Consider the following 21,350-nt stretch of genomic DNA (forward strand, 5'->3'; position numbering starts at 1 on the left):
AAAACTTCCAACTACATGAAAATGAACCAATTCTAAAGGAAAAATTAAGCGCAATCAGAAAGTTTAAATATAAAATTTAGGATAAATTACACTTAAAACCACCTGTAATATATGATTAAATTGCAGGTACATGGAAATCCTACACAAAATTGTTCACATTACACTTCACAGCTGCTGAACCATTTTAGTGGTGGAGATAAACCCATTCTTTCTCAAAAGAACCAATTAAGACTGATCTTTCCAAGCCAAAAGAGAAGTGGGAACTGAGCTAGGGCGATGAAGAGGAGGAGGTAATGATGCCGGCTTGAATCATACGTTCTCACCTCTGCGAAAAGAACTCTCTTCATTGTCTTCACTAAGAATATTCCCATGCATAAGCTTGTCCATGGCATCAAGAAGTAGTAAGAATGGCTCCATATAATTGTTCCAAGTAGAGCTATGGACAATCCTGCAAAAGCATATCCGGCGTATGACACGATGTCTAGGAGAGGAGCCTCTCCACTACCCAGTGAGAACAATGTCATCTTCAGCAAAGAAACCTCTAAAAACCAACCAACTAGCCCCTTGATGAATAGCCAATTTAGAGCTTCTGGGGTAAACCTGGAAGCAGACCAAAAAGTTTCAGAATCTACATAAACCAAAGGAAGAGGAGGTAATGGAGGAAATTATTCCATACGCCAACAGTATTGCAAGTTACAGAATGTGACAGCATGCAAAAAAGGAAAGAGAAAAGGATTTTTTGGGTGGGGATGGGGGTAAATAGGTACAGGCATGCCTAGAAGTCGTGGTATGTTACCAACTGTATCCCACCACTACTACAACATATCACTCCGATGGCCCAACTTATTGTCCTTTTTTTTTTATTTTGGATACTGAACTCCCACTTTACTAAAAGAAGTTCAAATTCTTTGAAATTAACCTTGTGTTCACTTTTGAATCCACATTTGTTTCAAATATAATAAAATTTAAATGGAATCTCAACAGCAATGCATAGAACATAGCCAACCTAGGACATCTAAATTTCAAAGGAAAAGACAATAGGAAGAGGTGGTGATTCTCATTTAGAAGACAGTTACATGAAATAAGTACTTATGCTAACAACTTTAGTAAGTTCAGTTTAAGTAACAGCTTTGTCTTCAGTATGAGAATGTGTACATTGTTGGCACTTCAACCAAAAATGAGGTAAGCAACCACTAACCAAATTCCACACGGAAATTTGACAGTACAGAATCAAAGAACTTCTCATTATTGAGCACCAAGAAACCAGAGTTAAGAAAGCTTGAGAAAACACTGTTTACCTTCCCTGGAGACCCAACGATAAACCGGCAAGAACAACGTAGGTACCAAATGCCATGAATGGAATGTACAAATCTGGAGCATTTATATCAAAGATAGGGGGCTTATAGGATAGCCTGCCACCTACCGGCTCTGTGATTCTTGTCCAATGACCCTACAGACAAATGAAAACGTAACAAATCATAACAATAAAAGAAATTATTGAGATCGTAATGTGACAATGAGAGAGATTTAAGGGTTTCATGAGCTTACTCTGTGTAGGAATGGGAAAAGCACAACTTTCAATTTGTTTCTCACGTACTGGTCATTCACTTGGAAGTAGTACTGAGGATCGGAAAAATACCTACTTATCTGTTCAATCAAAAAGTTGTCAACTAGAATTATATTTCTATCAGAAAAGCTAGACCACTTTATCAAAATATCTTTCAATAATAAACTATCCACAGACAGAACGGAAAAATGTTTTGGACAAAGATGTTAAATCATGTACAGCTTCAGAACACATTTAGTAAACTCTAACAAAGAGGTAATTGCTACACCATATCAAAGAGGAGGGGAAAGGCAATCTGGCTTAATTTTGTTTGAAGGGAGATTTTTCTGGCAACCTATGGAATAATCATTTGTATATCCACATAGACTTTCCGAAACCATAATTTTTTGATAAGTATGTAACCGTAATTCTATGGCTCACTATGAATCGCTAATTTGAATTTTTCTTTTTTTGTGGAAGGTTTTCAACACAATTGACACATAAGGGCAAAGCTTTTGCTTTTGGAAAACAATATAACTTGCACATCAGATTCAGTACCAGGAACCAAAGATAAACGAAAAGAGGCTAATCTTTTGTGTGGTCACCAAACATTCAATGCCTGCGATGCTAGCGATCCCCTCAAACCTGCTAATGAACCAACTTCCAAGAATTATGATTTGGAGGTTGGTCATTCCCACTCCAATTAAATAGCTTAGCTAGACTTGAACCATATTGCATCAAAACCACTAATATAATTCCTTTCTAGCTTTCTCCCAAGTCTTGCTCCTACTGAGCATCACACTGTGCCACTCCATGCCCCATACCACACCATCTGCTTCCAAGCTCAGCCAACATGAGAGGTCCTAATTCAACTTGAAGTTACTTTCTGCATAACTGCAGCTTAACACACTTGAGGAAATAGGTTAAACTCATGGTAACGAGCAGAATCAGAAGACGTCACCAAAAAATACCTGCTCTAAATCATATTTTTCTTTCTTCTACTTTTGACCTCCCTTTCACTCTCTTATTTGGAGTAGATGGGGCTTGTCATCAGCCATCACATGCTTCCCCAGAATATTTTGTTCATCTGACTCAATCATCCAACAGAATCCTCTACTTTTACCACTAAAACTGAACATTTATCTACCTAAATATTAATAGGTTCCGTATCCTCTCTCTAAAATAAAAAAGAAATCCTGTCCATGTTAAAGTTAATCTTTTGAGTTTACTGCACAGTGGAGAGATGACCAAATAAGGGCATGGGGTGCTATCATTGCAGCAAGGAGTAAGGAAAAGTACATTAGGAGAACAAATTTGTAAGTTGTAAAAATGAAGAACGTGATAAACAATTGGAGAATGTGAATAACTTCACCTAGCTACAATTGCTACTAAGTGACTTATCACTTATAGCTCACTTTGCTATTATGTATCAATGCCAGTTTGATGATGTCATCAAAGTGAAGACAAAACCGTAAATGCTATTTGAAATTTATTATTTCAAAATAGTAGGAGAATTAACTACCAAGAAAGCAACAATGCAAAAAAAGGATACTATTTCCTTGCTGATTATGTCATAATGCACTTTCACAAACAAATAACTTCAGAAATGTTTACGGAAAAAAAGTTCTTTTGGTAAGTGGCACAATGTAGAAATATGACCAGTCGATGAAGCAACTTACATTGCTTTGAACATATTCAGAACTGGAACCAAGGATTTTTTCTCCATAAGCCCCTAGTCCACTTCTGATGAACCCTGAGCTACCACCAGAGAAGGCATTTCCAAAAGGATTTGCCTGTATATTACCAGGCGGTCTTGGCACCCCAGACTGTGCTCCCAGGTTATCATACATTTCTGCAGGAGGATTTTTCTTTAATCAAGACAACTGTTAGTAACTCAACATAAGCATAATTCCTTTTTCTCACTGCTTGATTGAGTCTAGGATTATAAGCCAGTGAGTGCCTAGGTATCCAAAGGCAAAAAGAAATAGGATTGTAAGGCATAAACTAAAACTATCAAAGATGATTATCCAGCTCAATTCAGAAACTTCACTTTTCCCACCCAACATTGTTTAGCCGATTTTATCATTAAATAAATGCTACTCCCAGCACACCACAATAAGTGCATCACCTCAATACAAAGATATTCAGAGAAGGGACAGGCAAAGATTTAGTAGTCCAAAAGGTCTGTAGATCCAGAAAACGACTCCATCACTTTGTTTAAATCAGATCACACTTAGATTTTATCTTTTTATCAAATCTAGTTTCGTTTGAGCCCAGATTCCGATACAAATTTATCTTCTTAAAATTACTTCCATTAATAATTTTTTCTGCAGGATAAGAGCTAATTCATCACTTAATTGAAATTCCATCACCAAAAGTAACAGAATTCCTCAGGTTATACACATACCTTTTGCAACTGTTTTGTTCTTTCAACAACAAAAAATAAAAAGAGATTTTCGGATTAAATAATTCCAGTACATCATGAAAAAAGTTCATGCGGCATAGGTACAACATAGACGGCCTTTTTGCTGGAAACATCCATCAATCAGTAATTCCATTTCACAAATCACTATGACTTACATGCCAAGCAACTACCGATGCAATAGAGAGAGAGAAAACAAGTGATAAATCGAAGATTAAAATCAATAGCTTAGATTACCAGGAAAATGCAAAAAAAGTGCGACGAAATATAGATCTTCTGGTGTTGACTGTTGATGAAGGAAGCAAAAGAACTAAGAACCAATAATGGAGATCTGTAAACGATAAACTCTCAGAATGAAAAAAAATGAATTGAAAGGAGAAAATATCGAAGACTTACAGATTGAAACTCTGACTGAAGAACAGATGGAAGCGAGTCTGCAGAAGAATTACAAGAGGCCTGAATTTACAGTTAACTCTATTAACTCCAGATTTCAGAGTTCTAAAAATCGGGTCGGGTCGGGTCCTAACTTAATTTCATACGCAAACCCGTATATTACAACCCGACCCACTAGACTCCTCCTTCTTATTTTTTTTCCTCTTTCTTTATTATAATCGAAAAGTTCTAGAAAGTAAGTTAATACGATTTAAAATTCATTAGTAATCTCTACTTAATCAAGTGTTATCTATGATAAGAATTGAACTTACAACATAATTTAATTCATGTACCATGCATGGTCTTCTTATAATTTCTTTCTTCTTTCGACCTATAGAGACAACATCCTTTCTAGTATAATTCTCGATATCATATTAAACAAACATTTATAACAACATCAATGAAAGAGAACAAAATATTTTTTGTAGTGCCCAAAGAAGTAATATATATCCGCATTAGATGTTTATGTCAAATTAAGGAATTAAGATACAATACAATTTGCATACACATTTCTTTAATCTTCTTAGAAACAAGAACTTGCGAAAATAGCGCAGCTCATAATGATGATTACTCCTTTCATTTCCATCCAAATTTATGTAATGGCATTAGACTATACACAAAATTTTAAAAATAAAAGGCTTATAAAACTTGTAATCTAAACGAAAAATGTTATTCCTTTTTGGACGGACTAAAAAGAAAATAGTCTTACACAAGGAATATTTTCTGGTATTCAACTTCAAACTTCGGTGACAACAACTCGTCCCTCCATCAGAGACTTGAATCATAATAGGATTCAAACTCGTGACATACACCTAATCTAATCAAGCACCTCGAAGCAAAAATTAAGGTCAAACTGGAAAAAAATTACAGATGGCGATACTTGTAATAGAACACCTTTTCCCAGATATAATTTGATTTGTTGGGGTAAAAACCTTGGAGCCTAAGTACAACCAGCTCAACTGTTTCTAGGGGAAAAACTGAACATGGAGAGGCAAATCACATCTTTATATGAGATTATTGTTGGACTAGATCTTTTTGAGAGGCTCTAAACCTTTCACACAAGCAAGTGCGAGAAAAGGAGAGCACAATGGTACTGCTTCCATCTGCCTTTCTCCACTTAAATACCAAACATGATCGACAACAAGATCAGAAACTCATGAAGCAACTAAGGATCATCATCATAAGGTTCATTTAAAGCTGGTGAAGAAGAGAGTTCCAAAATAGAAAATCCATTGGTTTGAAACTCAGCCAACTCAGATAAATGAACTTGTTGTCCACACATGATATTTCCCCTCAAATCCAAATGCTCCAGTTTACCTAATCAATAGCAAAGAAAAAGGTCAATGAATCCCACAATTAAATGACACAGAAGGCACAGAAAGCTTTTGACATGCATTTACATATCCATGTCAACTCACATGTCGTTTCTAGTTTCTCAAAAAATTATAGAAACATACAACATACCCAGTGTAATCCCACATGTAGAGTCTGGGGAGTGTGGTGTGTACATAGTCTTACCCCTACCTTGTGAAGGCAGAGAGGTTGTCTCCAGTAGATCCTCGGCTCAAGTAAAGTATAATAAAATCAAGTATGGAGGAAGGGGGAGTTAATATAAACATGAAGCCACTAGAACATAATGTTGTGCTAAAACACTAATAGAAAACTGGAAAGTGCAGTAGAGAGCTAAAAGAAAAAAAAAGGATAAGTTAACTAAGCAAAGCTAAGTTGAGAGCAGAAGTGATTGGATTTCCACCAACTTGTGTGAAACTAAAACTGAGGCTCTTATACATCTCAATTCCCTCCACAATTTCAGCCAACTAACTAATTGTAACTAATATTTGAACTCAAACTCATAAATTTAAAACTTACCCTTCCTGCCAATTTTTTTAAAGCTAACAATTGAAATTAACATAACAAATATTTGAACTTCTTTTCACACCTAGTCCAGCTTGGCATGCATATTTGTGTATTATAGTGACTACTAAAAAGAACCTCTAAGTTGGGAATCTTTTCATATGGGAGAAAGCCTGTGGCATAACGTTGTTAGCCTGAGTCCACTTCGTAAGGAAACAGCAGGTTCAAAACTCCAGGGAGTATGGACCTGCTCCTCTACCCTCCTCCGAACTTAAAACACCAAATGTTTGTCCACGGCAGGATTCAAACTGTGAAACCGCAAACATGTGTGTATCGACGCTTCCTGTGTTGTGTATTAAATAGGAAAAATTATTCTTCTCGAGTGTTTCTGTCTATTTTTTTTTATTTAAAAGGCTAAAATATTTTCATTAGCAACACTAGCTCCATTATGGAGTAACTTATCTTTTGTTGGGAGAACGATAGATCTTAATATTTTTTATTTTTTTTTAGAAAGATAGAACTTGATAATTTTATATAATAGTAGATTTCATTCTTCAATATCACATGCTTGATATTTTATGTATTCATTGTCAGGCTCTTGTAGATGGGTTGCATTCATCTCTAGTGCTATTTTCTGATAGAATTTTACATTCACTTAACCAAAAGAATCAGCAAAAGAGATATGTCACATGCTAAAAGAAGGTTGTGACTTTGTCACAATTTATCGACCCATTATTAGTATCTGACAAAAGGAAGAAACTTACGCAACAGAGAGAAACCAAAACGAGAGAAGAAACTGAGCATTAGAATGTTGTACCTTTTGCAGCTTTTACAGCAGAGGAAAGGATTGACAAAGATTCTTTGGGCATAAAGTTGTATTTTGCGTTTACTGTTGACAGATCTGGAGCATAAGAGAAAAGCTTTGACAGAAATCTTGCAGTTTCAATTCCACCTCGATTCTTGCTGCATAAGTTTAATGAACATGTTACTCTCAGTTCAAAATCCATAAGCTAAAGTTCAATGAAAACTCCATTTAACCTTATGTTGATTGAGTGGAGCTTTGTTTCCGTTACTATCTCTTGGCCTGCTCTCATGAAGCCAGAAGAACCTAGTCCAATGTCTTCAATATCAAGAGCTTGAATACCTCCGCATAGAAACTTCCCTAGTGCTGTTCCTATCTCACTACAAAAAAATTGGGAAATGAGAATATTAAAAAACTGTTCCCATGGAAAAGGTTGGAAGCATCAAAATTTTGAAAGAAAGCTTGGAAGTGTCAAATGAGGGTAAGAAAGGGTATATATCGCACAGACAAGCTTCTGCAGTATAAACAGTGTCAAACGAGATGTAATTTAGCAAAGATTAAAAGGAGATCTGATGTCTAAAAAGTCAGCAAGAAACTAAATGCAACAGGTTCTCAGATTTTGGTGATCCTATTAGAGTTAACTTCATAACAAAGGGAAAACTATCAAAGCACCAAATAATGAAAAAGCCTGATATACAACTCCCAGGACAAAAGGTAAAGATTAGATTTGCAGCAAATTTTCCATGACGGCATTCACCTTATCAGTCCAAGCAGTTAAACATGGGATCAATTTAACCCAGAACAAGGCTTAAAATGTCTCCCAACTTTAGTTGATAAAGTGGAACAGTAAACTCTTACAAATTTAAAGCACAAAGAAAGCATGTGAAGGCCAACAGATAAACTAACTCTCCAGGTCATTTGTGGTTTTCCCTCGGAAAATATCATCTATTTAGGAGAAGAATTACGGAAGTTGAATATAATTTTGTAATTGTATCCATTTTACCAACCTGCCAAGAGAGTTGCCTCCGATCGAGAGAAAATTCAATGGTTTTCTCAAAGATGAAAGAGCTTCTAGAAGTTCACAAACTCCAAAGCATGTAAGCTCACAACTTTCCAACTTCAATTCGACAAGGGGGAAATATTTATGGGACGTCTCTTTGAAGTAGGGGATTAGACACCTGAAAGAAAAACGCAATTGTGAGACCTTAGCAAGTTGGTCACTGAATACTGATGGCTAAATTCAATAAACCTGATTCCAGAAGTCTCGATAGGATTATCACTGAGATCAAGTTGCTCCAGATTAGGTATGTGGACTAGAGCATATCTGAGACAATCCACATCGTCCATCTGTAGATTGCAGTTCCTGAAGTTGGAGAACCAAGTAAACTTTGTATTGCAGTGAAGATGACAATACAAATACACCTTTCGTGATTCATTAAGTCAGTTGTGATTAAATTTACTGTGGAACTGCTTATGCTAAGGCAGTTCAGTATGAGAAGAGACTTCTTTGAGGCATGAATAGAAAAGTCAAAGCATACCTTAAATTAAGCTCCTTTAATGACTTCAATGAATTATATGTCCCAGATGACTCTGTGCTACTTCTGTTCTTATATTTAAAATGAGAAAGCCATCCCGCGATCTGTAGTGTGAAATTTTCTATAGGTCGATTGATGCTTATCAGTATAATAGAACAAAAGCAGAGCAAATATTGTTACTCACATTGTTTTCTGAAAGGTCCAGAACGGTAATACTAGATGAAGCATCAACGAGGGTATCAAATACTTTCCTCGCAAAATGGCGAGGAAGATGGTTGTCTGATAAGCATAGTGAAGACAAGGACCTAGCAGAAACACGATGCACAAATGTAAGTCTATGGAATCATTTAGTGGGTTACAGTAGATGGAATGTACCATGTTGCACAGAATGTAAGTCTATGGAATCATTATGAGTATAAAGGATAGAACAGTTAAATAAAGAAGCTGATGGAAGCTGCAGTGAAATCCGCTTTACCTCCCTGATGATAGCAAAGATATCAGTCCAGCTGGCAAGGATTGAAAGTTGTTCTCTAGGAAGCTTGATGTCTTGATTGAGAAATGTTGCATCCCAAGTGCTTGAGGACTGTGCATGCATAGCAAGTCACAAATTGCATCAAGAGAAGAAACTGTAAACTTGCAATGCATGAATTTAATTGACTTTAGGGATCGATAGTTCTGGCTGATGAGTTTGCATAACCCCTCGACCTGTAAGGTTGAAAGCCACAGGAAAAGCAGTGTAATAGTTAATTCTTCAGCATAGCAAGTTCTACTCCAGAAGATATAACAGTTCAAAACAAAGAAATGTTTGCAAAATTCATTTTTACTACAGATGCCAAACAGAAAATGCACAAGCACTTGAGACAACAATTATGTTTCACACATTCAGTTCTGACTTGAATTCCAGAAATAAATGTATGTCAAAGTATATATTCGGATCTAATGCCAATGGCATGTCTTGAATCTTATGTCGAATAGTTTCTTACAGGTTAATCTTTCCTCTTCTTAGTTTTGTTACTTGTAAATTTTGCTTTTTCCTGAAAGCTAAGATGTACAGCACATATACAAAAGAACTAAACTTACATGCTCATCAGACTTAATCCATTGTAATTCCAAACTCTCCAACCTTGCATTTCTAAGTAATTGCTGCAACAAAGACATATAAGGTAATAATATAGACAAACTAAAGGAAGCCTTATATGTCATCAAATCAATTAATCTCTTCTCTGCATATTTAATGTAATGCCTGAATATACATTAAATCAGCATTTTCTAACTTACTTTTTACGTTGTTCTTTTTCTATTTGACGACAAAATTAGAAATTGAAATTTCACACAAATATTATCAATTAGAAGCTTTTTTTTTATCTGTGTAGTTAAACATCTATATTTGATTTCAATTTAAAATGCCCTGCTTGATCTTAGAAAGTCAAATTGGACTTTCAATTGGAAATAGAGAACATATAGTGCACAGTATGTGCAAACCTACAACTTACACAAGTTTCTTCCACACACAGAACATTTGGCAATCTCAGGTGCCTGCAATCAAACAAATGTAATTAAAAAATGAGCTATGTTTGAGAACATCAAGAAAGGTCGTTGAAACACAATATGTAGCTGCACAAATCATTTGCAATAAATGAAGGGTCTACATGCACTTGAAGGCTCAATATTTGTGCTTTTAATGTTCAAAACAACCACTTATTCTGCACACACCCTGTTTCAAGGAGGAAAAAAAAGGAAAAGCAAGTAGAAAACTGCAGAGGAGAGAACACCAGTTTCAACCTTCAATGATACTTCACAAATGCAGTGTTCAAGACGATGACTCGTAATAATAGGAACATTTATTTGCATATGGCATTTAAAAATATTTCTGCCATGAGGCTCATTGTCCTCCGAACAGATAACACCTGCAGATTTAAATTTTTTTGTAAAAATACACCTGGCATACGATCCAAATTGTTGGCAGTGATAAGCGAACTTGGAATAGTCACAGGTGAATCTACTGATGTGTCCCCTATGATCAATATAGTTTAGGATTGATTCTGCACAAACAAAAGAAGCTTGTATCAACTAAATCTTATATGGCTAGTTTAGGGCCTTTTTGTGGAACTTACTTGAGTTACAATTTTTCCAGAACAGGGAAAGACTTCTGCATACAAATACTACTTGTGATACAAAAATATAGACAAAACAAAGGCATCTGAAAAGATTCACCTTCTTCAAAATCCTCTTTAAACCCTTTGTCCAAAATATAGCTTTCACGTAGTGTGTGTATAAAATATTCCTTAATCCTTACCCAAATAGACAAGAGGAAAGGGAAGAAAGAAAAGTTAACCCCACCAGAGGATTTGAATGTTTAATAGAAAATTTTGATTTTAACCCAAGACAGCATCTAAAAGAGGATGCATGAAGAAGGATCTGGGCATGGATGCCGAAAATTGATTGCCAGAAAGTAGTGTGATGGGTGATAAGAGACATCAATCAACATGAATCTCTTACCTGGAACTTCCATTTCACTAATCCGACCATGAAAAGATGGGAATAAAGCAAACTCTGCTGTTGTATCCAGGCAACTGTACCTCAAAAAATGTAGAATTTTAAAATGACAGGTGAACTGAAGCCATATAAAACAGTGGTAACCACCAATAAGTAGATCATTTGATGTTCATACTTCTGCAAATGTGCTTCCCAATACATCTGTTGCCAGTCATTTGCTGATTCACACTCTACTTCTTTTTCGTTTGCTGATCTGGCAGATGACTTACTCTTGAAATTCTTACTCCTCCAACCAAAAGCAGGCCACCGAGCTTCATACAGATTTTTCCACTCTTCCTCAAAATTCAGATATCTGCAGAAACATATTCCAAAATGAAATCATTTGCAGATCATGTATATCCAGGTAACCACTCCTCTGCAAATATTACACATGATGTAACATACTCTTTCTTTATGACCAGGAAGCTGAAGAAAACTCACTCAATTTCCTATATTTTCTACAGATGCAGACCTTTTACGCTTTCTCTGATTATCAACACCGTCAGTCAAAAGCTCATAATCATCCAAGATATCAGATTTCCTGCAACACAAGATTTTCTGGTTAAAGTTCAGGCACTATAATGCACCCCTCCCACTACATAAAGGTTCATGTGAAAAAACGTAAATAATATCAACCACCTATATCAATCATACATATGATCTACCTAAAATGTTGATCAATTCACGGTTAACTAGCTTCATCACACTTAATTCCAAACCACTTCCTCAAACGGTCAGATGCACCAAAAGTTTCAAACTATACGCCTTTTATTCATGGCCTTTTGGTTTAGAAGTAATTACAAAAGAACTTTCAGTAGATTAAAAGAGAGAATAGATTTTTAAGAACAGAAGTGGTTTGGAACAGAAGTATTCTCTGAAAATAACAACAACATACCCAGTGTAATCCCATGGGTAGGGCTTGGGGAGGGTAGAGTATGTGCAGACCTTACCCAACCTTGGGAGGTAGAGAGGTTTACGAAGACCCTCAACTCAATAAAAAGCATATCAAAGTGGAGATAAGTAATTATATTCATGCTTTTGAACGTACAACGTGGATAACTAAGTCACGGCTATTTTAAATAAAGCTCTACAATGTGGTCAATCCCAAACTAGTCAGTCAGCAGTATGAATACTCAATATCCATTCAGCTCCATTGGAGCCAGTTCCAATCCAAAACTCAACTATTTCTAATTAAAAACACACAGGGGTTCTCCGAATATAGGGATTCTCAAAGTTCCTATAGTTAAATCAAGTGGGTCAAAAACTGTGATGCCTCATGTTCAAATCTCAACAGAAGCAAAAAACACGAGGTGGTATCTTCTCATCTATCCAAGCCTTGGTGGAAAGATATTTACCGGTCCATGTACCTCGTGGAATTAGTCGAGATGCAATGCAAAGCTGGCATGGACACCGCGGTTATTAGAAAATAAATATAGGGATTCTCTACTAAACTCTGGTTATGTGAATTTGGCTTCCAGTGTAAGCTCAGACTGTTGTTTCAGTGATAAAGAATGAGGGTCGAGTTAATTTGACCACCACCAACCACCACCCACAGCAAAAAAACAAGATTTTAGGATAAAAAAAAGTTTGGTAAAAACACATATAATCTATAGCATAGTTGATCTAACAACCTATCTTGCAATCCAATACTCAAAAGGGTTCTCCAAATATAGGGATTCTCAAAATTCCTATAGTTTAATGAAATGCGTTGAAAACTATGATGTCTCGGGTTCAAATCTCACGTAAGAGGCAAGAAACAATAAGTGAATTCTTTCCATCTATCCAAGCCTTGGTGGATATTACCGACGTGTACACAAGCTGGCACAGACACCGCAGTTATAAAAAACATTTACTAAATAAACATCTATAATCTATAGTAGAGTGTTGTGATAAAAACCCTTGTTGTAATTTCTGCAATGCCAATGGAGGTAACTGCGACAGCAACTGATCGAACAACTCCGTAGGAAGGTGATACAATACTGATGAAAGATTAAGATCATCAACTGAAAACAAAAACAAAAAATGCTAAGCATAACACCAAAAATTATGATTCCCATAAACAACAAAAACAATTACCTTGAATGAGTTCATCTCTAATTGAGTAAATGCATAAGTTAACTAATGATGGAACTTCAATTTCCCCCATGTTTTCACAACCCTAAGATAAATACTACTCCATAAAGCTGCGAATTTTTACAAATGGGGTTGCAAAAATTCATGTACAAAATGCGAAAAAAATGAAACAAATAATTAAAGATAAATTATACTAGCAAGAATTTAACAGCAAAATGGAAAAAGGGTTATGATTAACAAGGAAGAAAACAAGTTTTTTTTTTTCGACAGAGATGACTTGGGGCGTCTTCTCTTCTAGGTTTGCTGGACACTTCACTGTCTAAATGTTCACTTGTAAAACATGAGTTTTTAGCTAAAATTATTCCTTATTTAAACTGATAGGTTTATTATTTTAATATGTATTGTTGAATATGTTAATTCATTAAAATTTTAAAATAGAGCATCTTTAGTTCAACTAATTGAATAAATTAAAATTTTAGTGATAATAATTATTTAGAAAACATAATAAAATCAATTTTAAAAAATTAAGTTACTTTCAAATCAATCAAAAACTCAATCGACTCATTGATTTGTTATCAAATAATTTAAAAAATAAAATTGATTGAACTCAATGTTTAGTTAACTGAGCTCGATCGATTTATTTGTAAAAATTTGATTAAAAAATCGATCGAACCTGATTGGTTATAATAAAAAGGAATTGCATAATATTTAAATGACTGAGCTTGGATGGTTTTTATCTTTTCAAATATTTGGCGGGGGGTCGAACTTGATCAGTTTGATTGACTTTTCAATTGGTCCAAAATTCAATTAAAAAAATTTGATTTATTTTTTCGTGTTTTCAATAATCACCATTGGTTTTTAAGTTCATTCTGCTCATTAGATCTAAAGTGTTCCACTTTAACAAACAACTGAAAATGTCCAAAATTACTATATTTAAAGAATCAAAATAGACATACTTTCAAAACAAAAATAGACACACTCTACCAAAAACTCTCTAAAACATCAACTCCTCCTACTTTAAAATTTTTAACTTATTAATCTCATATTGTTAAAATAATGTGATTTAATATCGTGTAAAAGTCAAGAAAATTTTACTAGTAAAAAGCTATTTACACAGTAATTAAAGAAATAACTCTTATTTTCTGCTTCATTGTTAATTATTTTAAAAATGCGATTACTTCAAATTTTGATCATACCACAAGCAAACATAGATAAAAAGTAATTTGGTGCAATTGAAAAAGGAAATCATGTAAGAGTCCCAGAGAGATTTGTAGAAGTGATTAAAAAAGAATGTCGATAAACTATGCATTGGTTCACTTCAAAGTATTGTTGATGTTGCAACGAAATTGTTCTTATTTTTACTTTTTGTTTATTTCTACGAGTATGTGAGATGTTAATATTTTTAATATAAGTTGATTCAGATAACAAATTGCTTCTTTCAAATGTGCTTTTTAAGTTTGTGAATAAAAGAAAAATATATAGAAAAGAAATTTAACTTGTATACATTAACAACTAAATAATTATATATTAGAGAAAAACAATATTTCATTTCCCGTTTCATTCATCATATATATAAATATCTAGAAAAATTACAATAATAAATATAATAAAGTTGCACTGACTTAGGTAGCAACTTTAAAACAACTCATCATATATATATATATATATATATATATATATATATATATATATATATATATAAATAATACTATATAACAAAATTGCAATAATACATATAATAAAGCTGCATTGACTTAGCTAGCAACTTTAGAACATAAAATTTCAAGAAGATACATATTATCTAATTGGATTTAGAGAGAGTCAATAGCCATAATGGTGCTCAAGTTCATTGGTGTCATGTACTTATCAGAGCCAGTAAAAAGCGTTTGAACAATAATTTTATTGGCACGTTCAGAAGGATGGAAAGGATCCCAAAATGCATATAAATCTCTGTTGGGGCATAGATTTGAAGAAGCTGTGCAAATGCCTATTCCATTATATGGTCCTTGTCCACAACATGCTATTTTTGACGTCACAAAACCTGTTCATTTATTTGAAGATAAAAAAAAATTAATTAATTCCTGTTTATCAATATTATTAAACAATATAGTCGTAAGTTACTTTTCAAACCATTAGGTTATATAAAAATAATTTCAGGTAATTGTCTATAATAGGAATTAATTAACTTCTTTCTAATTGATATCGTAAAAAAAATGACTATTAGATCACTAAAACATAACTTTATGTAATCGTCTATAACACGTGAGACTAGTAACTTAAAAAATAAAACTAGAAATTTACTAACACATATTAAAATATATTGATAATATAAAATTATTTTACACGATCATGTCTATATGTTAATCAGAATTAAAACTATATATGTATGGTAAGAAAATTACATTATATAAATGAAATTTAACACGTTATAGTGCATTTTTTTAATTTATTTTCCGAATTATCATATTATCATGTTTGTTATAACATCTACAAACTATTACTACAATAAAAATTATGGATGTAATGATAACTACTCCTCCATCCTTAAACTATAAATATCGAATTCACACCTCATAAAAACGAGTCACTTTTAGTAGACAATATTTAACCCTACTTGTCAGAGTAAATTCAAATTAATCGAAGCTCAAATCAAATATTGAACACGAATTTAAAAAAAAGGGATACCAAAAGCTTGTGGATTTGTGATGAAGTCAGTCTGCATCTCCATAGCATTTGCAGCAACAAAGATATCAGAGCCAAGTTCTTGATTGAGTCCTTGAATCATTTGGACAAGGAGAGGGTTGAAAATTGCTGAGGCTCTTTGAGGCTCCTCAGCACATTCTCCATTGACACTCCTTGAGGCTAGACTGGATGGGACACAACCTAATGGACCTGATCCTGTCACTAAAACTCTTCTAGCTCCCAAGTCATATAGCCTCTGCAAACAATTTGAATGTTTTGTTGTTGTTACTTCAATATTACAAGTTTAGAGAAAAAAAAAATATTCAAAGATTATACTTAAAAGTTTGATATTGTAGATAGATAAAGGTGGTAAATAGGCGGACTAGATCATACATCCTGGCTCAAACCATGTCATGATCTAGTCCGTTCAAAGTTCTAAAATTGTGTTAGCACTTTTTATTCGTTTTTGACCTAATAATTTGATGCGTCATTTCAAATGAAAGCAAAAATGATTCAAAATTTTAAAATAGGTGTGTGTTGCGTGGATTATTAAAAAAAAACAATTTGATTTTGCCACAAAACAGACATAGGCAAAAGTGAAAAACTTTATTTTGAGTCTCACACAACTAACATAAACTTTAGTTGTTTGAGGCTTCTTTTTATCTTATAAGTTAACGGATTCAAATATACTATACAAGTTAATAAGAACTATTAATTATGTGTCATTCTCTTTGTTACTGACTAAAAATATGAAAATGAGCGAGTCTATTAATCAATTACCATTAAGATCTTTCGATACTCGGAGATGATATAAACAGAGAAATCTTGAAGATTGTACTGAAGTCGTCTTGCAGAAACTGGTGTGAAAAAATAGTTGTTGACATAGTCATTGCCTCCCAAAGTAATAAGAACAAGTGCTCCATTTACTAGCCGCTCTGTTTGTTCTTCTCCTATAAGAGCACTCACTCGTGCTTGATATTGTTCAAAGTTTTGTAATTGCGTCGATATTCTTATTATGTTTGCCTACAACAACAAAAAAAGTTAATTAAATAAAAGCAAAATATTTATCAGCAATTAACTCAAAATACCACCAACGGATGGAGCTGCTCCTTCTTTGATCAGATGGAGACCTGGTATGAAAATTTTTTTGATAGAAAGTGTTTTCCCTCGAATGGGGCCCTATGCAGCGTCAAATAATATAAATAGAATAATTGGACTTACAAATTGAATTCCAGTGTCGTTAAGAATTCCAATTCCAGCAGAAGCAAAATTTGCTCCAACGAGCAATTTATCTCCAGTAAGCTCAGGGTCCAAATAAGGCAATGTAGCCTCAGCACCAAGCTCTTGGCCTGTTCATATATATTCTCATTAACAAGAAATTAAATAAAACTCACTTTTGGAACATTTACACAAGTGGACTTTTTTAGGCTACTATTTAAATCACATCCCTCTTAGTCAAGTGGGCTAAATTTTGCATTGAGAAGTAGTTGGACTCTTTAAATTAGGTCCCCATTTGCACAATTGACCTTTCTAGTCCACTATTTAATTTAAAGTCTCTTTTAGTTAGTCTAGACTTCTAGTAGTAGGTCCATAGCCTATGTGACCAAGTTTCTAAGAGGTCAATAAGTGCTTCTTTTAGAGATATTTGAAGTGTTTGGCCAAACTTTTTATGGTGGGGTGGGGGTGGGTGGGATAAGTATTCTATTATTAGCAAAAACTACTTATTTTTTTTATTGATAAAAGTCTTTTCAAATTGATTAGCCAAAACAAATTGTTACTTGCCAAAAATATTATTTAAAAATAATAATAATCAAACAAAAACTCTTTTCAAAATAAATAGATTTTTAAAGTTTTCCCAAATAGAGTATAAATTTGTTTGCAATAAGAATCAATTCATCCAACTACTTTTAAAGACAAACTTAACTATGCGAGTCAGCATTGATATAATTTAAAAGGTGGACCCATAAAGGCTAGACGGTGCAAATGATCCTATTTTTATTTTGCATCTACTCTTACAAATTGAGATAAAAGTAACAGGTTCAAATGAATTCAATAATGAACTAACTTTAGATCTGCGTCTCGTATACAAAAAGAGAGATATACATATATGAAAAAAGAGTTGGGAATCTTACTTATAAGATCAGGTATATTGAAGCCATTAGAAAAACGGCCAGTAGGACGATGAGTTGGATAATCAATTCCATAAGGTGGAGAATCTGCCCTTGCTGAAGTTAGTAAATAATTATTGTTGCCATTGTCAACAAGAGAGTCACCAAACACAAAGAAAGCACGAGGTGCACCCTCAGTACAACTAACAAATGTTCCAATAAATAACACTAGTAGGAAAATAGTAGCAAAAAATGGGCTAGGCATCTTAGACTAGTAGTAATATTATCGTAGCTTCTTATTTAGCTAGCTGGAAAGAGTACTAATAATCTGTTTTGATTTAGTATAAAGTAATGAGGCATTTATTTATATAGGAAATTAAAGGGGATGACTATGGATTATTTGTTCTTGGTTAGTTGGAATGTACATTAAATAGGCGGCTTTCAAAAAGCATGAAAGTGAGTAAAAATGGGGGCCAACTTAGCAACAAAATTAGATTTTTGTAACAATTAGTTTGCCCTTCATTATACGTGCTTCAAGCTAAGCCCTTCATCAATGCATCGCCTACAAACATTGGCTAGGGAGGCGAATTTAGATCGGGTTCAATGAGTTGGTCAACTAAACTCACATCATTGCTTCTGACTAGACCCTTAATGTACTTGTGCAAATAGCACTTCAGTGACGGGATTAGGAATTTATATATATAAAGGGGGTTTAAAAGGTGTACACCTAGATTTTGAATCTATGAGTGTTTGAAGTACTCCTTTTGTCACTTAAACAAGAATTTCCCTGAACATTTACGTATAACAAAAAAAAAAAAAAAACACTACTAATCTTATCTTGCATGCAGTATAGAGCACAAAGTTAATTATCAATTATGAGGAAGAAATAAACCATAAGGATTAATTATTGTACACAGTCTTATCATGTATTTCTGCAAAAAGTTGTTTCCGCATCGACATAACACACCTATAGAACACAGAGTTAATATTACCAAAATTCTAGCTAAGTGGTAGACAGCTGCTGACAGGTGATGAGATCCAGTACAGATTGAAAAAGAGGCCATTTCATTCATTCAGTGTAGAGAAGCAGGGGCCAGGGGACACTTGAGAACACAGTTGATTGCAACTGTTAAAAATCTGGCCTATTCTTCCTGTCGCTTTTTAGCAGTTGAGGCTCATGTGCCCACACTCAATTCACAATTATATGTGACCAATGAAACAACCTTTTTGCGGAGTGCAGAGTAAGATTGCGTAAAATAGACTTTTGTGGTCTAATTTTTTGTTGCTATTTGGTATAACGGGAGTTTAGTGCACCGAACTGTAAAGATGTAATTTAGTGATCAATGAAATGAGATGAATGATGACATATCTAAGTTTACATTTCAGCCTAAATAAAAATTAAATGATTTCTTTTCATTTTCATTTGTCTTAAACTTAATTAACAATTTGTACAAAATATTGAGTTGAAAGGCTATAGTACATGTTTTTACAAAACTACACAAACAAACGCTTGCAATGTTTTTGCAAATTTTGGAACAAATATTGAGATGATTTCTTACTTTCTTAATTTGTTCTTTTTGGCAAAATTAGCCAATTATGAGCTTCGGCAAATGAGCTAATTAAGAGTACTTGTCCGACATGACACAAATGCCTTAATTTGGGGACAAGCAAATTTCATTGGCTCTTTTTGGGAAATGATACCCTAGAGGTGACACTAATCTACTTAATTGCCAATCATTAATTAGAAATGAGTCCTAGCTGAGAATATAGCTAGCTGCCTCCTAATTTGTAGTCCACTGGTCCCTAATAATTATGACGAGGTGGTAAGTAACTCTTCATTTTTAATGAGTGATTTAGAGTTTAAATGTAATTTTTAGTAGAAAATGATTTATCTTTAAAAGTGAAATCTTTAATGTATATTTGAATTAATCAGGTTTCAAATACGACAAAGTAAAAAGATAGTCTACTCCACCAAGTCAAAGATGATCATGTTCCGACAAAAACAAATTCAAGATATTAAGAGTTAATTTGTGCAACTATCTCTCCTATTACAATTAATATTTCTATGTAAATATATATAATATCTAGATAAAGTACTTTTTATTAAATAAAGTATTTTTCACAAATATATATGTATGAATGATACAAGTTTACTTGAAAATAATGTTCCAAATTTAAAATTTGGACAAAAATAAAGCTTCATAACCTCTACAACATTGCTTATACGAAATCCTACTGGCGCTATTGAACAAGATCAGAGCTAAAAAACGACACGTGAGAAAACACATAATAACTTAGGTAAATCTCATTAAGAAAGGTGAATTATTATATAAGATAGAACATATATCTTATATTACAAAAAGTTGATTAGATCAAAACTGATAATACGTGTGATGGACTTAGACGTAAACTAATCAAGTCAAATATAGGTGTTGGGCAAATGTACGAGCAACGCCTGCAATTGTAAGTACTCAAGTCCCACAAAGTAAAAGGTTAGTTGATCTGCATTTTACATTTCATTTATTGATCGTTTCCTTTTGCGGCTATTTAATTCCCTTTCCTCCCAACCCACTTACTCTCTCATTATTTTTTGAATCCTCCTCGAACTCTACGCTTAGTACTTTATAAATTCTTATTTAAATACATACTCTCTCTGTTCCTATTTATTTGTTCACTTTTTCTTTTATAGTTGTTCTTAATTACTTGTTCATTTTGACAAATCAAGAAAAAATAATTTTTTTCCTGTTATACCCTTAATTAATTACTTTGAAAAAGGTAGAACCTTTTGAAAATATTAAATTTTTAATTCATCCACTTCATAATTAATAGGGGTAAAATGGTAAACTCACTATGTTAATAATTGTTTTCTTAATAGGTGTGTCAATTCAAAAGTGGACAAATAATTAGGGACAGAGGGAGTACGTATTTAAATTTGTAATCACTAATGTATTGACTATAGTATTGTGACATTTTATATACTTATCCCCTTGTAATACTATTCTGAATTTTCATACTCAACCAAGGCAATATAGGGGATAAAATGCACAATTATATCGTTTTTCTCAGACAACGGCAATATAATTAATGGAATAAGATATCGCGATTATATTTTTACTCGATGATAATATTGTAAGGGGATAAAACGTAGCAATTATAATTAAGGGGGATGAAATATCACAATCATATCATGTGCAACATTTGATTAATGTAGTAGTATATTGATTTTTCCATAACTTTTTTGTGGTCACAACACCATAATTAATGAGAAGATATTAAGATTTCCCTATACAACCTCGTGAACAAAAATATCTTTCAAAAATCTCCAACGTATGTATTAGGAAAGGAAAACATATTTGGGTCA

The 21,350-nt window shown here is 33.6% G+C and overlaps 3 protein-coding genes across 9 annotated transcripts; all 3 read right to left on the reverse strand.

The window, feature by feature from the left end:
* Window positions 1-107: 107 nt before the first annotated feature.
* On the reverse strand, window positions 108-4,456 carry LOC125807878 (uncharacterized). Of its 7 annotated transcripts, none has more exons than XM_049487622.1 (6): window positions 4,365-4,437; window positions 4,206-4,254; window positions 3,226-3,398; window positions 1,549-1,647; window positions 1,299-1,450; window positions 108-600 (listed from the first exon to the last, which is right to left on the reverse strand). In XM_049487622.1, exons 3-6 carry the CDS (start codon window positions 3,394-3,396, stop codon window positions 213-215), a joined length of 810 nt encoding a protein of 269 aa, XP_049343579.1. In that variant the 5' UTR covers window positions 3,397-3,398; window positions 4,206-4,254; window positions 4,365-4,437; the 3' UTR covers window positions 108-212. The 7 variants fall into 7 exon arrangements, with proteins under 7 accessions (XP_049343579.1, XP_049343575.1, XP_049343573.1 ...); XM_049487618.1 differs by having other exon boundaries at window positions 4,206-4,278; window positions 4,365-4,419; XM_049487616.1 differs by having other exon boundaries at window positions 3,226-3,414; window positions 4,206-4,278; window positions 4,365-4,419.
* Window positions 4,457-5,465: 1,009 nt separating this feature from the next.
* Window positions 5,466-13,421, reverse strand: LOC125807841 (uncharacterized). Its single transcript, XM_049487572.1, has 16 exons — window positions 13,203-13,421; window positions 13,024-13,129; window positions 11,599-11,667; window positions 11,263-11,439; window positions 11,091-11,164; window positions 10,531-10,633; window positions 10,085-10,127; window positions 9,672-9,734; window positions 9,067-9,296; window positions 8,776-8,896; window positions 8,595-8,695; window positions 8,306-8,419; window positions 8,064-8,234; window positions 7,293-7,436; window positions 7,072-7,217; window positions 5,466-5,717 (listed from the first exon to the last, which is right to left on the reverse strand). The coding sequence occupies exons 1-16, from the start codon at window positions 13,270-13,272 to the stop codon at window positions 5,566-5,568; spliced, it is 1,884 nt and encodes a 627-aa protein (XP_049343529.1). The 5' UTR covers window positions 13,273-13,421; the 3' UTR covers window positions 5,466-5,565.
* A 1,580-nt stretch (window positions 13,422-15,001) lies between these two features.
* LOC125807946 (GDSL esterase/lipase At5g33370-like) lies at window positions 15,002-18,311 on the reverse strand. Its single transcript, XM_049487701.1, has 5 exons — window positions 18,014-18,311; window positions 17,103-17,230; window positions 16,662-16,904; window positions 15,885-16,137; window positions 15,002-15,240 (listed from the first exon to the last, which is right to left on the reverse strand). The coding sequence occupies exons 1-5, from the start codon at window positions 18,252-18,254 to the stop codon at window positions 15,011-15,013; spliced, it is 1,095 nt and encodes a 364-aa protein (XP_049343658.1). The 5' UTR covers window positions 18,255-18,311; the 3' UTR covers window positions 15,002-15,010.
* Window positions 18,312-21,350: the final 3,039 nt, after the last annotated feature.

This window comes from Solanum verrucosum, unplaced genomic scaffold (genome assembly GCF_900185275.1).
Source record: "Solanum verrucosum unplaced genomic scaffold, falcon-dt-bn FXZP01000183.1, whole genome shotgun sequence".
NCBI lineage: Eukaryota > Viridiplantae > Streptophyta > Magnoliopsida > Solanales > Solanaceae > Solanum > Solanum verrucosum.

Bases quoted from the DNA above. Each gene is read 5' to 3' on its own strand.
- LOC125807878 (XM_049487621.1), bottom strand. From the start codon at position 3,396: ATGTATGATAACCTGGGAGCACAGTCTGGGGTGCCAAGACCGCCTGGT. The intron at 1,648-3,225 runs GTAAGTTGCTTC...TTGATTGAACAG, and splicing joins CTGAATATGTTCAAAGCAAT to ATAAGTAGGTATTTTTCCGA. The intron at 601-1,298 runs GTAAACAGTGTT...GTCTGCTTCCAG, and splicing joins TCGTTGGGTCTCCAGGGAAG to GTTTACCCCAGAAGCTCTAA.
- LOC125807946 (XM_049487701.1), bottom strand. From the start codon at position 18,254: ATGCCTAGCCCATTTTTTGCTACTATTTTCCTACTAGTGTTATTTATT. The intron at 16,905-17,102 runs GTAAGTCCAATT...TTGTTGTTGTAG, and splicing joins ACGACACTGGAATTCAATTT to GCAAACATAATAAGAATATC. The intron at 16,138-16,661 runs GTAATTGATTAA...AATTGTTTGCAG, and splicing joins AGTATCGAAAGATCTTAATG to AGGCTATATGACTTGGGAGC.
- LOC125807841 (XM_049487572.1), bottom strand. From the start codon at position 13,272: ATGGGGGAAATTGAAGTTCCATCATTAGTTAACTTATGCATTTACTCA. The intron at 11,440-11,598 runs GTCTGCATCTGT...ATGTTTCTGCAG, and splicing joins AATCAGAGAAAGCGTAAAAG to ATATCTGAATTTTGAGGAAG. The intron at 9,297-9,671 runs GTAAGTTTAGTT...TCAACCTTACAG, and splicing joins GGATTAAGTCTGATGAGCAT to GTCGAGGGGTTATGCAAACT.